Source organism: Fulmarus glacialis, unplaced genomic scaffold, assembly GCF_000690835.1.
Source record: "Fulmarus glacialis isolate BGI_N327 unplaced genomic scaffold, ASM69083v1 scaffold27315, whole genome shotgun sequence".
In the NCBI taxonomy this organism is placed as follows: Eukaryota; Metazoa; Chordata; class Aves; order Procellariiformes; family Procellariidae; genus Fulmarus; species Fulmarus glacialis.
Genome location: NW_009215356.1, coordinates 10164 through 27812, shown reverse-complemented (window position 1 = coordinate 27812; position 17649 = coordinate 10164). Strand labels below are relative to the sequence as shown.

The following is a 17649-nucleotide window of genomic DNA, read 5'->3' as shown; positions in this document are numbered from 1 at the left end:
TAGGCTAACCTTCTCTGTAAAGAAAATTTGCTTCCAGAGATGTTGAAGAAATATACTTGGGTTAGTAATAAGTTAAATGCAAATATTAGTTTGTATACCACAGTACTTAATGAAATATGCGGGGGGAAGACAAAAAAGTCTGTAAGGCTTTAAGATGACATTTTATGCTGGATATGGAGTTCAGCAACTTCTGCAACCTGTAGTAGCATTTTGTTAATAGTCTACAAGTGAAGGATATGGGGTGTTTTGGACCAAACCAAATCCTATTATCTCTCCACCACAAACTATACTGGAATTTCTTTTTAACTCAGCACTTCCATGTCAATTGTAATGAACATTTTGGAGTATCTTCTTAGCAAAATATGCAAATTACTATGTAATCACAACATTGCAGCAAACAAGATAAATGCAAGAATGATCACCTAAACATCTAATTAGTTCTTCTACACAGACTTATGCTAAAGCTTCTAATTGCAGCCTAACATTTTAATAAAGCTTTCAGCATTACATAAGATTGGCAAACTATAAACAATATTCACTCATTTTATTTTTTCCCTTGCTTAAAAGCAATTTACCTTTGTAAAAGTACTGCACACCTACTACAGAAGACATGCTGATTTGAGCTCTATAATAAATCTAAAAGATATTGTTACAAATAGCAGCAACTAACCTCTAAGATAATAAGACCAGCTATGAAAGCTCCCCTCACCCCATGAAATTTAAATTAATGTTTACTCAATCTAATGGCAGAACAAGTGCAGTACTGTCCCAAGATCACCACAGGATATGGTTGCACAGGATACTAAATGCCTGGTGATAAGAAAAAGAGTAGCATAAGATAGATTCATGTTGATATAAGTTGTTTTGACCACAGTATAAGCAGGGAGCCAGAAACCATGTAAGCTTGCATTTGCTTGGGGAATGTGGTTTTGTGCCAATGACTAGTCACAGGTGTATGTACATTAACACTTTGTCAGAAGTATCAGGACTCTGCTTTTGGCTGAGTCATCACCACTGAACCAAGCTTGTGGTTGTTCACTATGGGGCAAGATGGGTTGTTGGGTTTCCTGACTAGAACACCGATCCTGAGGTTCATGCGGTTACAATCCTAACAGTGTGCGTGAACACAGCTACAACACCAGTTACCACAGAAATCACAATTTCTTTGCTTTTATTAGAAAGGTATTTCTTTTTAAAATGTGAATGCAAATGTGAAATAGTTTGGTAAGAAACAGGTAGAAGTGCTTTTGTTCTCTCATCCGATAATGTCAGTGTAGACTTCACTTTCTTTTGTAAATGACTTGTACAGTATTTTATGCAGATGTACATGTTGAATGGTGTAATTTTATTTAAAATTATTATGTTCCTCATTTTTTGTTAGATGTTTCGCTTTTGAATTTCCCCCCCCTTCTCTGTGAACTTTTCCTCAAGAATGCCTATCATTCTCTGAGGTCAAGTTTATCCCACTTTGGAGGAAGTTCAGAATAGAGCATAGAAGAGGACTTTCCTTGATGAATAGGTTGCCTATAGGAAACTCTTCCACACAGATGAATCCAGTACCACAGGATAAAGAAACCATTAAGTCACCCACATATAGTTAGACATCTTCATGTATCGAAAAGAAACTGAAATCTGCAAACTGAGCTACCAGTGCCAAGCAATCAAAATACAGAAAAAAAAAGTTTGGAGAATTTTAACTTATAAACTCACATGGTGACTTTATCTGCCTGTACACACAATTAAGACCATATAGAAACAGTTTTCATTCTCACAAACACAAACAGTAAAATAGCAGTGTTTATACATAGCTTTCTTCCTCAGTTCTCTGTTTCTGAATTTACAGTAGGGCATTTAGACATGCCAGTCTACTGCCCTAAGTCTCTGTCTTTTCATATCACTTATATTTACATAAAGTAGTAAGTGTTGATTCATTTTTCTGAAATTCTAGCACTAGATACAGGCCCTGGTGTTCTAGATGAAAAACAAGTAAGACAGTGATTCCTGCCTCAGAATCCTCAAAATTCAGGTAAATAGGAAGTAATTTAAAAATTCTCCAGAAAGCTCTACTTGCCTTAGCGTCTTGCATCTGTTTCAGTCAAATTATGAAACCCATAATAGCAATTATGGATTACTGACATTGTCATAGCATAGAATTGCTTCTAAACATCCCAAAGATTAAACAAAATGGAAATAACTCACAATGTGAAGGTAATTTCATTGGTCAATTTTGAGCAGATTTGAGTAGTCTGCCCACTTTACAAGTTGGTGGCTGTGCCTTTTAATAGAAAGTAACGCTACTTTTTCATAGAGACAAGGGCTACGTTTGCCACAATAATGTACTTTCCAGACACATGCAAAGCAAGTTGATTGACACTGTGTGACAAAAAATATCCACACCTTTTGGCAGATAGGTGTGAAAGGGAAAAAAGCCATAAGCTGAGGTGAATAAAAAAAAAAAAAGAAAATTCACCACCAAACTTTAAAAACAATACCAAAACCCCCTGATATTACATGGGTACCATAATTAATATCCTAAACTCTTATCTGGGACAAAGAAAATTTCTCATACATTTGATGTTTGGAGTTTTTAGCGTTAAATTTAATAGGGATTTAAGGAATAAATTATTTTCAGTTCTTTCCCTTTCATCATGAAAGCATGGAATTTTTTTTTTTTTTTAAATTCATTCACTGCTCTGGTACTCTGCTTAATCCTGCAAATCTTTATCAATGCTCAAAAGCAATTCTGTTGCAGGGTGTTTGATTTCCATAATCCCCCACAACACAGACATTTATATTTTATTTGAACTGCTTCTGGGTCCTTTGAAATTTACAACAGATAGTCCCCCATGCCACACATAACTGAGATGTAAAATAATATAAAATGAGCACCATACCACTGGTTATCTCCCATGTGTTTTTGGCTGCATTTTTTAGAGATAATCTTCTATGACTGTTCTTGTCTGCTGATGGCTTTTGCGGTGAGGGGAGCTGAAAATCTGCTCTTCCACTCTCAGATGTTTTCTGAGTCTGAATTGCAGGGTCTGAAATACAACCCAGAAGCTTATGAAATGCCTGTGAACACTCATATTGTGTGCTTTTCTTACTTGAGACATGAAAAAACAGCATACGGAGCATTGTCCTGGGATACAAACATCTTCCAAACAGCACAGGAATCTTGTAGGGCAGAAGGAATACGACAGTCACAAGGAAGTAAAAATTTAACACTAGGTATGGAAGAAGGGCAAACCATAGAAGTTATAAAAACTTCTTGCAAAAGTCTGCAAAATAATCAAGAAGCACTGCAGTAGCCCAGTTATATACACAGCATGAAGGAAAGTGGAATATGTGCACATCCTGTGGCTACTGCCAGCAGGTGGTGATCCCTGGCTCAAACACTTACAATACAAATACCTGCAGAGAGAACAAGCATTTATTCAAGTTCATACAGGAGAATAAGCCATGATTTCATATAAATGTCTTCAGTAATTAACAAGGTAGATAAAGGATTAGAAAAACAGAGAATTAAGTCTTACATTCTGAAGTCAGAATCATGCAAAAATTTTGGCAGTTTGTGAATTCCACATATTTTTTGCTTTATGCTCTTACCATTTTGACATACATCTTTAGTTGTTTGGTGAGTATTTCTTTTGCCTCCTTGATCTAAAGAATCATTGCATGGTGAGAATGATAGCTCCAATCTCTCAATGTCTTGTACGGATTCAGTTCCCTTTTCTGAACTTTGAAGTCGGCATGATCTATTACTTTTGCTACCCCAAGTCTTTGTTACCTTGAAAGACATTATTTTGTTAATGAAAACCAAAAACGTAACAGCTTTCAAAACACTCAAAGGTAAACACACATTTTGAAGTAAGCTTATTTTTCAAATAAATGTTTCCACTTTTTTTTTTTTTAAATATTATCTTTTTGGGAAACTTTATGGTAGGTAGAGGTCTGTGTAGTATCTTCAATCTTTACTGCCTAGTAACAGGCAGGGGTGGACTGAGTGAAAGGAAAACAAGGCAAAGAAAAGGAAAAAAAAAGAAAATTCACTATTTGGATAAAAAGACAGTGAAACTTGTGGCTATTCTAGACCTCAGAAGGAGTCCTTTCTTCTTCGTAGAAAGGAATCTCATTTTATGTCTTAGCTTTCAATTGACTTCCTACAAAAGAGTCTACTTCCTTTGGCTGGATCCTTTATTCATGGTGTTAAACTGGGAATTGTAGTCCCGACCAGATTCCTAAAACCTCCATATTGTTTGCTGGCAGAGTGAAACCGGCTGTTTTCCCTGGCATTGTAATTGAAAGCATCATGAGCTACTGTATGGCTGACCATCATCCCTTTAGAGCATACTGAAACGCAGAGTTTCTGCTCTGCATCATAGCTCTCATCATAAGGAAAATATTTACACATACACAAAAATTTCAGCAGTCTAGAACAAAAAATTCAGAAAAATAAGAGTAAGACATCACAGAGTAATTTCAGTGGGAAGAGACCTCTATAGGCCTAATGCTGAAATTAAATCAGCCTGTTCCAGTCAAGTTTTGTTATCTTTGAAAGCTTTGAAATTCCACATTCTCCCTGTGACCCTGTTCCAGTACTGAACCACTTTACTTTGTTACACCCAGTCAGAGCTTCCCTGCAATTTGGGGCTGCTGCCTCTTGTCCTTTCACTGCACGTCTTAGAAGAATCTGGGCCTGTCTTCTCTACAACCCTGCATTAGTTGAAAATGGCAACTAGATTCTCCCTTAGCCTTCTCTTCTGCGGGCTGAACAAACCCATGTCATGGGCTGTAGCCACCCAAGCATTTTACTTGCCCTCCACTGGATGTTACAGCATCTCTCGCACTGGGAGTCCACAACCAAACACAGTACTCCAGACACAGCCTCACACCAGTTCTGAAAAAAACTTTTAGTGTGACTCCTCTGCTTGTCAATCTCTTCCTTTGTAGAAATGCCAGCAGTTTTGTTGTAATTTAAGCCTTCTTACCTCTCCAGATACCCTTGTACTGACTCTTCTGTTTGAAGATGGAGGTGGCCCAAGGATCTTTGATCCAAATGCAATGTGTGATATATCCTGAGTTTTACTGCTTCGTATATTGCCTTGTCTTCTGTTAACCAAGCTATCTAAGTTAAGAAAAATAATAGTTTAAAAAAAATATTACAGTACTTACAAAGAATAAATATTAATACTTTTCCCAAATCAACTGAAATAAAAGAATTATGAATACTGAACCTACATAAAAAATATGTTCCTTTATAGCACAAACCCTAGAAATATGTAAGAATAGCAAATGCACATTTTATAAAAGTGTGCCAACATACAAGCAAGAAACTTTTGGTCTATTATATAGACATATTTCTAATGTCCTTCCTTTAAAGATTTAAAAAGGGTGTATTTATAAAAAAAAAAATTGGTTTGCATGATTTCTTTAGAACTTCATTGAAAATCTAACTTCTGAGAGGAAGAAAAAACAACTCTAATAAATAACAATAAATAAATAATAACACAAGAAAACTGAGACAAGACTGTCAAGGTATCACTCACAGCTCAGAGAACTATTTACATGTAGCTTGCTTTTTGAAATTACTGAATCTACTGTATTACCAGGGTTGAGCCCTAATACTGCAAACGTACTCTATTCCTGTTAAAATGTTCTAGCCCCTTCATTTTTTTTTTTTTTAAACTGTTTAAAATGTAGATATATTTTCATAATTCTTTTCAAGCACAGAAAATACAACCAGTCTGCAAGACAAACAAAAAGTAAACATGGAATGGAGGTGAATGTTCTGAAAAAAATTTAAAAAGGAAGGACAGTAAAATTGTTACGTAATAATTTTATCACCAGGGTTGCAGAACTGCATGTAATATCTATTTTCCTCTTTTTTAATTCTCCAAGAATGCCAATGAATTCTCCTTTCCAGAGCTGATAAAAAAGGGTATCTTCACATTAATTTACAGTTAAAATTTACAATGTCTGAAGATTTTTTTCTTGCTACAACTTCAGTGTTAAATTGCTATCTCACTTTAGAGATCCGACACCTTCATAAAGCAATAAAATAGAAACAAAACATCTTGTCAATTCTCCTAAGCATCTTTCACAGAATTATTTAATCTTGTTTCAAGATCACCTTTATTTCCCGTGTCATCAAGGAAATGAAAAAAAGATCATGCATTAGCCACCAAATATCATAATTTCCTGTACTAATAAGCACAAAAGAAGCCACTTTCTGCCATTACCTTCTTCCCTTTTTCCTGATGTGACATTTGGTTGCTGCTAACAGCTGCCATTTCACAAGATTAGATGACCTGTCTTGGTTTAACATCAAGTTCTTAATCTGCTGACTACCTTGGGATGTTGTTAGCTCCAATTATAAAAGCTGATTTGCATGAAAATCTCTCTTTATGAACACATTAATTGATTGCAATTAATCACCTACATTTACACATAACACCATGTTGATGACATAATGAAATAATGTGTAATTAAAAGTGGATGATACTAAAAATAATTTGGGCTTTTGATTATCAAATAAACAAAAAGTTTAGTGAATAAAAAAGAACATTTTCCAATTAAACTGTACTTAAAGATACCAAAGCTTCCATTTTCAAGAAGGCCAACTTCTGAAATTTGAAAAGCATTTCTGTTTAGATACATAATTCACACTATTGCACTAATTTAGGTTTTACAGTCCCTTGTATTTTGACGATCCAGCCAAGAAGTATTGATTTTTGAATACAGTCACTGAGAAACTGAATTCCAGAGTTTCCTCTGATATTTCAAAAGTAAACTTATAATCAAACTTCACAACAGAACTTTGGCTTGACTATTTGTAGGGCATTAATACTCTAAAAATATTATTTGCCCTTTAATATTACAAAAATGGTACTTGCGTGTAAAAAGAAGCTGAATGTAATTTAAATAAGTAACTGTACGAAGGGTATTACTCTAAGCAAAAATTTAAAACCCCTCCAATTCATTTCAGCTGCTGTAGGACAAAGACTGCCTTTACTAATGAGATATATCAAGAGAGCAAAAAAAAGCATCAGCATGGTAGCTTAGTGAGGATAAAATCTTCATGAGTTGTTTTTTTCATATTCCGGTAAAAGCAGAAGAAAAGTTTAAAAAGTGTTTTCTTAAACCTTTCATATTATCAAGGTTGTTATCAAAGAAATACTTCTTTCGAAGTTTATTTTTCTTTAGAGTTTAATGAGATGCTACACCTTAAATACTATTGTTGGCTGTACTACTCTTGTCTTTTATAATATGAAACTTCACTAGTAGTTATCATTCCCTGCAATTTATCTTAGTCCTTTGGTCAATACTTTGCACATGCATTTCCAGAGCATTTTAACAGAAATAGTGGAAATGATTATTCACTGAATTCAAACACTAAAGATGAGAATCCTCAAGACTGAGAAAGTACTAAAAACAGTCGAATAAAAATGTACCTTTCTTACCTAGGAAGGAAGAAAGCACCACTTCTAACATTGCCTACACTGATGAAGATGTATTGGAAATGGATTCTTTATCCAATTTGCTTGTTCAGACCCACTTCTAAGCTATTTCAGACCTACTTCCTTCTCACAAGATGTTCTACTACCCAGTTTTAGCATGATGTATCAATGACTCGTAAAAGTTGGTACAGAGTAAGGGGAAAATGAAAAACTTCAGTAAGACACTGCAATTATTATATGGGCCAAATTAAAGGCTTAGTCTTGTATCTCATACAGAAGCCAATAATAATGTAACTAAAGAGTAGAGGAAAGAGGCTGCCTACAGACAGATTTCACCTGTGTATTTTTCTAAGCTCTAGCAGTAAGAAGTTTATGTACTTCTCAAGCTTAAGCTGAAAATAACAATCAATTCAACATTTCAAAAGGGGCGAAATTATAATATCTCCATGAAGGACATGAATCAGACCATACAAAATATTCTCATTCTAAAATCCATTATAACCCTCTCTTTTAAGAAGTGCTTGCACATATTGCAGGATATTTACTGTTGCAAATGAATATGCAGAATAACTTTTTTTTAAAAAAAAAGAATACAGATTAGTTATATGCAACTGAATTTACAAAAACAGTAATATCCTGGGAGTGAGGAAATTATATTTTTGATATGTTTAGAATTCTAATCAATGAAATGTACTACTAATGAAAAATATGGGTTTTTTCTACATTGATTTATTTCCTCATTGGAAATGTAGCTGATGTCTTCAACTCAACAACTGATTTAAAAATACTGATTTTGTTCAACCACAAAAAAACCTGTCAATAGATGAAAATTTTATTTCATCCTTTACATAGTTACCTTAAGATCACTACTGTTTATGAATAATTTTACAACTACAGAGTTCCATTAATGAACACAAACAATCTATGTCTCTTATTCTATTCCTGTTATTTAATGACAATCTGTCTCCTTACAAAATTCTTTTAAAGAGATATTCATTATTTTGAATCAAAACATTAAGGACTGTAAAGACATTTGCCTTAGTGAAATACTGCTATTGACTTTACTGCAGGTAGGAAGAAATACACAGTTTTAAAGCAAGAAATCAGTTTTAGTAAAAAGCAGTCAATTGTCTAACCCAAGTCTATTTAAGCAATTTCAGATTGCCCATCTTACAAGTTTAAAACTCTCTGAAGTCCCACTCTTTGCTAACCTAGTATCTATATCGTATGAAAATTTTACTCCCACATTATTCACTTCTCCTTTGAGATTATTCATAACTATAATAAACAATACAGAGCCTAGAGCAAAAAACTTTTGAGGCCTCCTGCTGTTAGCCTTCAGCTCTAGAAAAAATTTAAAATTTGATCCTGTGTTTGCTCTCTGTCTCTTAGTTTTTATCCAACTCAATAGTTTGTATCTTGGCACATGACTGCCTAGCTTCTTTAATAAATCTCTTCTATGCAATGCTGTCAAAGTCAAATTATATGTTTTATTATCTTCTAGCTTACAGAAACATACCAATAACTCCAAGACACCAATAAGACAAGATTTCTTTTTTCAGAGTATAAGCTGAGGAGACTATGCGTGGTCATACTGTTAGAAGAGTTGCATTAATGTAAATATACTTTAAAAAGAAGTGTAACAGCTGAACAGCCACACTTCAATGTACATTCAGAAGACATACCTCAAAAATTGTTATTATAAATCCCATGCTTGAATTAGAATTGTTCAGGCTGCACATAGATCTCCGAAACTATAGAACAGACATGTGTCTATGTGCTCATGATATTAGAGCTATGCAAGAGTTGTCATGTTTTATTCTAAGACACTGGAACTCTTAACATGCACTTTTACAAAAAAATCCATTATTTGTACACATACTGTATAGATCGTATTCACAGTATTTTAATACAACAGAATACCTGTTTCTTGCACTGTTACGGGATATCTCCTGCATTTTATTTCTGGCTTGTGAATTTTAGTCAGGTTCAGCAATTGTGTAACTTGTGGCACATCTGTATTCAGCTGGCAGGTTCGAGGAATAACATCTGTGGGCTCATATGGCATAAATGGAACAACACACATATCTAGAATCAAAAACCATGAGCTTTACTTCACTCAGATGACACAACGGAATTAAATTTGACTTACATTATTTGTTAGATTACATAGATTACATATACTTCAGTTCATATGGTTATAATAATTTAATATATTATGGTAATTTAAAAATTTTGTTGCAATTGTTCACTTTTAAGTCAATAAGCATGTAAATTTTAAAATGATATTGCATATTTTTTTAGGCCAAAAAATTTTAATACATTTAAACTACGAAATACGGACCAATGGCTGGCATAGCCATAGTAGATCAACTTCTTGGATTTGGCAAGTGAACAAGCAAAACAGAATCACAAAATACACTTCGTCAATTTTTATTACAACTCAGCTTTAATCTTAATATTGATATACTGATTTTCAGACAAAATGAACACCTGAAAATAGTATTGATATCAGTGGGACTGAAGTAGCAAATAAAGAAGTCCTATACATGCAAATAAAGAATCTGACAAGCTCTAATTCCAAACTTTGGACACCATTACACTTTCATAATAAACTAAAAAGCTGTCAACCTATTTATTCTTGTGACATTGAGCACTGGTAGAATGTGATCTGATTGTCTCTGCTTTCCCTTTGATAATCAATATAGACTGTGTTTATGAAAGTTATTCTCTATGAAGAAAGGTATCGAGAGTCAGAACCATTCCTGATGTTCTGATACAAATTCAATCCAAGTTTTATAAGACTTGAATATAGTAAGCTAATGAATATTAGCTTCTTTTCCAAGTGTAAGAAGAGGAAAACATAACCCCAAAACCAAACAAATAATGGATCAAGTATTGGGATCCTAATAGAGAAATTCAAGTGTCCCATGTTATATTTCAGTAGTGGACATACTTTTTCCAACCATTTTTTCACCAAGCCGGTACATTATTTACTGCTGTAAGACAACACTTAGTGACAAAAAACCCATATGTAACCTCGGGATTACTATGGAAACCAGAAACTAGGTATATTATCAAGCTTACATGCCCTAATATCATGGGGCAGTGAAGATGAATTCTTTCCTCTTCTACCTCAATGATCTCATACAGAAATAATTTCTTAGTATATGGGGTTTCTCCATTCCACTCGCTATCATTTTAAGAACGGCAAACCATACTGTATACGAGCTATTAAGAAAGAATAACACACACATTGCACCTTGAAATCACTACTCCTACCACTAAGGAGGTTTAAGCAAAGAACTCGACCCTCATTACAAGTTGCTATGTCACTGCATTCAGTGGAGCTCAACTAACTGGTCCAATCATTTGACAGGAAAAAAGCTTTATCAAATCAAGATTGTTAACTGAAAGTTAATTAATAATAACAAAAAACTACTATTGTTTTTCTGGAATTGGGTATGAAGTATAGAGTTATTTTAATACAGCCAAACCTTAAGCTGTAACGTAATTTTAAGACTTGCCTAGATAAGGAAATTCATAAGCATATGGAAAATACTAATGCCCACAGCTGTATAATAATCATAGAATTGACAATCCAGTAATTAAAAGTGCAATATTTTACCATGCATACAGTTTATTAAAGCTGTCTACTCATGTTAACTACATTTTGGAATTTTGGAACTCATTTAGAACATTTATGCACATTTCAAAAATTGTTTAAAATGGAAAAAAGAAAACAATGCTCCAAAGGAATTAAATTAAAGCCAGTGAGGCCTCTAACTGCCATTTCTGCTGAGAATTTACCAGATGCTTTCTGTAGTCATTTTTTGAATTAATTTTTTTTTCCATCCTCACCAACAAAAATAAGAGGAGCAATCACAATGATCACATACTCTCCCTTATTGGTTTAGGTTTTCCAAACGGAAGATACTTTTTGTTACACTTACATAACTATACCTCCTTCAGAAACCAGAACCCTTTTTTCAGATGTGTTCTTTAAAAGCCACAAAATGAAAATTTGAATGAAACTGAAGCTGAACTATACCTAGGGTTACTCTAAAATAAGAAAGTGCTAGCTGTGCTTTTTCAATTCCTCCTCTATTACTGCAAATATCAGCGAGGAATGAAGTTCTCTCCCTTGAAAAATAATGATTCAGAATTATGATGCTAATTTGGAGACTGGTAAACCTTTGACAAATATCCTGCCCTATTACAAACGTAATCTCTCATTTTTCAGCTCACCACCAATATTACTTTCCCAATGAACAAGGACACATTAGGATAAATGGACTAAAGATCAGAGAGGTGTTTATGATAGTTTCATTGCTCTGTTTCCTCCAAAGGTGTTTTGTTACAGTTTTGTCACAGTTTTGTCTTGGATTATTTAAAGAAGTAGTCTTTCATCGGCTGCTAATGTCCAAAATTAATAAAACAAACAGCAAATGCTGCTAAGTTTAAGTATTTCTCTTTCCTTTCAGACACCCTCTTCTTTGCCAAAACCTGATTTCTATCAGTGTAAGATACCCTCATTAAAACAATGATACCCAATTAAAACAATTGAAACAATTAAAACCCTCTACTTGATAAATCTTGCCAGAATTTCTTCAATAAAATACTTCTAAGGAAGTCAATGTTTACAACAGAGGAGTACACATATATTTAATTAGTCGCCTAAAGTCCAACACTTGCATATTTAATATGCTGTACTACCGCTTTAATTTTCATGAAATCATGTAATCTTTCAAATTTCCAATCTGATGACTAAGAAGCTTTTGATTTTATAATATGAACAGTTATGATTAAGACTACACAGTAATTATAACACACCATCTTCCTCAGCTGTATCTTGAGGCTTGGATTTTAAAGTGAAGATCTTTCTCAGTTTACAGTTAGCTGAAATACTAATTCCATCCAATGACTGGAAGACAGCTCCTCTGAATATTTCACTGGTGAATGCTACCAAGTCAATACACATATTGCACCACTAGAAAAGAGAAACAATACTCTTTAATAAAACCCAAACACTAATCATTGCAGAAGAGTATTAGTATATAGTTCTCTATAAATGAAGTCTCTGTGGAGTGCTAGATTCTCACAGGCTGTGATTCACAATGCATAACATTTTGATATTAAAAAAAGATATTGCTGTTTTTGCACTTACAACAATTATTTATACAAACAAATCAGTACATATGACCTAGTGACTGCCAGCCCAAGTGAGCTCTGTTACCTAGCATATCCACAATATGTTTTGCAGCTAACCTGTGAAAAAGTATATTTATTGAAGGTTTTCGGGCGGGGAGGGAGGAGATGTTATTCAATATTACTTCATAAGTTAAAGCTATTGCAGCTTAAGTGCTCTAAGGGCTATAGTTGGAGATTCTTTGATGATTTCTTTCTGAGATTCATAAAAAAAGGACCTCTGCAAAGCTTGCACCCCTTCCACACTGAAAACTATCAGGCAAATTTCTAGTGTGGACAAGACCCCAGTATATCATAACATCTTAAAACTTCTTCTTGTTTATAATAAATGTTAACCATTCCTGATAAGACATTTCTAAAAGGCAAATCAGATAATGACAACTGCCTAGATTGCTAAAGATCCTACTTAAATACATGTTTTAATTCTCATTAGATGATTACTCCATTTGTTTCAGGAAACACTGGTAGAACACTAACGTCAATGTGCTACACTCTCCTGCAGTATTGCAGTAGTTCTTTAAAATCTCTGAGTTTCAAGTTTTTTCCACTTAATTCAACTCTTGTATATTGCTGTTTTTTATAACACAGAAATGAGCAGTTTTGCATGTGGACCATATCATAATTCCATTACCTTCCTAGAAAAAAAAGACGTTTCATATAAACCAAGTAATACCACAAGCAGAACTAACAAAATATATTTTCTTGTGGCTTATGTTTTCCATTTAGAGTCTCCGATGTTTAAAAACACATATGGTCATAGTTCTGGTGTTCCTAACAATTCTTCTCCTTATCGATTCTGATATCTAGTGAGGGATGAGCTGATGCTAACACATCTTCTATAATTGGGAAATAAACAGAGATGGCCTTGAGGAGAAATGCAACCATTTTCATGAAATTTGCAAAACTGTAATATATTTGATATGATTACTCATGTGTAAAATTTAGTTGACCAATGGGTTGAAGTTTTATTAAGACATAATGATTGTACATGCCTCATTTCCTTATAAAGTCAAGGTAAAATTTCTAGTTTCTAAATACTAAATAGTAAACATTTTTTGAGAAAAAAATTTAGGTCCATACATTACTATTCAGCTTCTAAGTCTGAAATTTTGAAAGGAAAGGAATACTTGTTTTGAAGATACCAAGCAACGGAATGGAAAATGCAGTATTTAATTACAACTGATATTTCTATTGCCGAGGTTGAAAAATAGCATCATTTGTAAGAATACAATACAGGAAGCTAGCATATGAAAATGTAAACTATGTTCTATGGATAGAACAAACAACATATTATATCCTTATTCACAACCAATCATACTGATAAAAATGATCAGCTTGCATACACAGTAAGTTAAACTATCAGAGCCATGTAAAAGATCTATCTAATCACTGAAAGCAGCATACTCCCTCCTTTAAGTAAAAGCAACAATAAAAAGTATTCAGATATACTAAGAAATACAGACCTACTCTTTAAGGTTGGTCAAGTGTTAAGTGTTAAGGTTATTAAAATATTTTGTCATTATAACTGATCAGAGCATTTAGATATCTGCTTACTGTTTTATTATCTAAATTAAAATACATAACTGAAGTTCATATTCTGATTGAATTTAACTAGGTGTACATTAATGCATATTTTAATCCTGAAACATTTGTGCTAGTCTGACACCAAAACCAACTAACTGAAATTATACTAAAGAAAAATAATTTCATTTCAGTGGATCTTGAATTAATGGCAACTTCAGCAATATGATCTGACGCATATTCATTTGGAAAAAATCCAACCAGTTCTTCCCACAAAGCAGAAAACTCCTGAAATCTAAAATTATCACAGCTGCCTTCACCTAAACAATCTTAAAAGAAGTCATAACTTCAGAGGTTTTTGTAAAATATACTTTCTCATGTCTAGCCTTAAATCCACAGCTGCTTAGTATACTGTTCTGTAGTTCTCTTGGTGCATAGTTATATTCTAAAATATTTGAAATCTAACTGTTCTCATCTCTAAATGATTTTCTAAAGCAGTATTTGAGTCTCTACAAGGTTGTATGGTAACCATCAGGTTTTGTATCCTGACAGCTATTACCATATGTTGTGGCTGGGCATGGGAGAGGGGAACAGGGAGAAGCTAATAGCTATTGTTTTATTTTCATCAGACATATACATTGTTTTATATATACCAGAATCTGGAAGAACCTGAAGCACATAAAAGTAGCCATTCGCTACAGTCTACCTGCAGGTCCAGTGAACGTAATAAAAGGTCACTCCAGGAAAAGGTACGCATGAACAGGAGCACTACAACGAAGAAGCATCAGGGACACAGAGAACTTTACAAAGGCTGAATAGACAGCAGAAGTGAGAGATAAACACATAACAAACAGCATTAATCTTGGAAAATGGGAATGAACTCCTAAGGTTAGAAGAAGGGTAGAAGAGTAGTAGTATTAAGTGGTTCTGATACCATCCAGCAGAGGGGATGAACTGAATTCTAAACCAAACAGTAATTTCAACAGGTCTATAAACTCACATAAAACATTTCTGATAAAAAAGCATGCCAAACCACTGTTCAAGGAATATTCCCAAGGTACCTACTATTTTGCGCTTGACCGTAAACAGAGGAATTTTTGCATGCAGAGGGGTTACAGACAACTCCTTGTGGACCGTTGATAAATACAATCTTCTTTTAATGTTTCCTAAATCAGTTATCCTATAAAGGAAAAAGCAGGAGAGAATGGAACAGATCTTTGTCAATTCAATAATCCAGCATCTTCGGGCAATCACAAAAAACCTATTCATATGCAGAACCTTTATGTCAGTGATAGCAAATACGGAATTTAAGAATTACTTCTTTTACAAGATGAGTAATGAGATTTCTTTCTCAAATTCAAACTTTGTGGCTATATTCCTGCATATATAAAATCACTTTACATGCTAATTTTATTTCAACAGTCTGCACTCTTCACTAGATTTCCATAGCCCTTCAGACTATGAAAGAAATCAATTTGTACTAACTGAGAACCCAGTAGCCTTTAATAATCACACTTGTTTCTGCCCCTTGAGCTTGTGTTATCTTGGGACAAATTGTCACCTGCTAACTAGAAAAAGATTATTTGCTTTCTTTTCTTTAAAATGCCTCTGTCATTTTATATAGACTCTTTGTCAGCTTAAAGATAGACACAAGACATTGTGTCTGTCTGTTTTATTTCCTGAGCACATATCTTCAAATGTGAATTATAATACAGAAGTTTATTGCTCACTATTCAGGTCATGTCACAATGACATCAAGGACTCCGAATCTGAACACTTCTAATAGAGTCAGACCACAGCCATGATCACAAAGATTAGGTTTCCTTTAAACTGGTAAAGAGGCTCATTTTTATGTTCTGTTTCCTTTAAGTCTTGTGAGCAGCTGTACTGGTTTTGGCTGGGATAGAGTTAAATTTCTTCAGAGTAGCTTGTATAGTGCTATGTTTTAGATTTGTGATAAAAACAGTGTTAATAACATAGGGGTGTTTTAGTTATTGCCGAACAGTGCTCACACACCACCAAGTCCTTTTCTGCTTCTCACCCCACCCCACCAGCAAGTAGGCTGGGAGTGCACAAGAAGTTGGGAGGGGACACAGCTGGGACAGCTGACCCCAACTGACCAAGGGGATATCCTATACCATATGACATCAAGCAATAAAAGCCGCGGGGAAGAAGAAGGAAGGGGGGAAGTTCAGAGTTATAGTGTTGGTCTTCCCAAGTAACCGTTATGCGTGATGAAGCCCTGTGTTCCTGGCTGAACACCTGCCTGCCAATGGGAAATAGCAGATACCTTATTTAGCTTTGGTTGCACGTGCAGCTTTGGCTTTACCTATTAAACTGTCTTTATCTCAACCCACGAGTTTTCTCACTTTTACCCTTGTGATTCGCTCCCCCATTCCCCTCTGGGGGGAGTAAGAGAGCGGCTGTGTGTGGCTTAGCTGCCTACTGGGGTTAAACCACAACAGCAGCACAACCTTGATATCCCCCAGCAGTCCTATCTTATTATACCAGAGAACAGACATTACTTTAAAGGCTGCAATCTGTATGGGGAAATAATGATTAACTTACCCATTATTTTTGAACAAGCCTATTTCTAACAGATGGGTGTTTCTCTGTAATTAGCAGCCCCTCTGAGAAGATGACAAATAATTACAATAAACAACTTTCTGTCACTAATCAGTGTTGTTAACAATAATTACTCATAATCATGATATTTAAATGCTGGGGTTTGCTTTAAAATTGTGAGAGTGCCCTGTAAATTTTTTTTTTTTTTTAATTACTGAAAACACTTTTTCATTAGTAAGGACTACTTGTAGCTTAACTAATGAAATGTTGTCACCCAAAATTTGCAGGTTCTTAGGATTCATTAGGTCAACTTAGGCCGGCATTAACTCTGGAGCAAGTTACATACTTTAGCTATTTTTGGCAATTCAAGAGTTCAACCAAGGACAGTACAAAATACACTGCAAGTATGTAAACATCAAAAGGTTCTACTAGTACAGGTGATAAAAACACAGGAGGATCTCCTTGTTTCCCCATAGTCATTAAGACCATCATGCAAAGCAAACAAAATCCATCAGATTTCCAGAACTTGTTGATTCTTTCCTCTCCCTTGCAGACAATCTGTTCTTTAATCTATTAATCCTCATAACATGGGTGGGCAAATCAAAACAAAGTGGAAGAGTCTACTAGCTGTTTCATTTTGAAAGACTAGCAGTTCTTTTCATAAATCACATGCACTTCAAAGGCTGAAATTTCACTACTGTACTGGGGGAATAACTTATATCCTCACCACTGCTGTCGTTTGACATAGCAGATTTCAGTATCAGCTGTACATATATTTATAGATGGATGAATAATACCATCAAGTCCTTGAAAAATGATTTCATCAGAAGACCTCAAAGGGTCTTAGAATGCTAGCATTCTGGGCTTGATCTTGCTTTTGAAGAAATTTAAGCAAGAT

General features: G+C 34.5%; 1 protein-coding gene across 1 annotated transcript in view; it reads right to left on the bottom strand.

Moving 5' to 3' along the window:
* The window catches only part of LOC104070542 (chromosome unknown open reading frame, human C3orf67), a gene marked incomplete at both ends in the record, with an annotated part of 38844 nt that extends 23478 nt beyond the window's left edge, over positions 1-15366 (bottom strand). The window contains 6 exons of the mRNA XM_009578914.1: positions 2895-3041; positions 3607-3787; positions 4989-5121; positions 9374-9545; positions 12291-12447; positions 15252-15366. Coding sequence (XP_009577209.1) covers positions 2895-3041; positions 3607-3787; positions 4989-5121; positions 9374-9545; positions 12291-12447; positions 15252-15366 — 905 coding nt within the window. The remainder of the gene's footprint in view (positions 1-2894; positions 3042-3606; positions 3788-4988; positions 5122-9373; positions 9546-12290; positions 12448-15251) is intronic.
* Positions 15367-17649: the final 2283 nt, after the last annotated feature.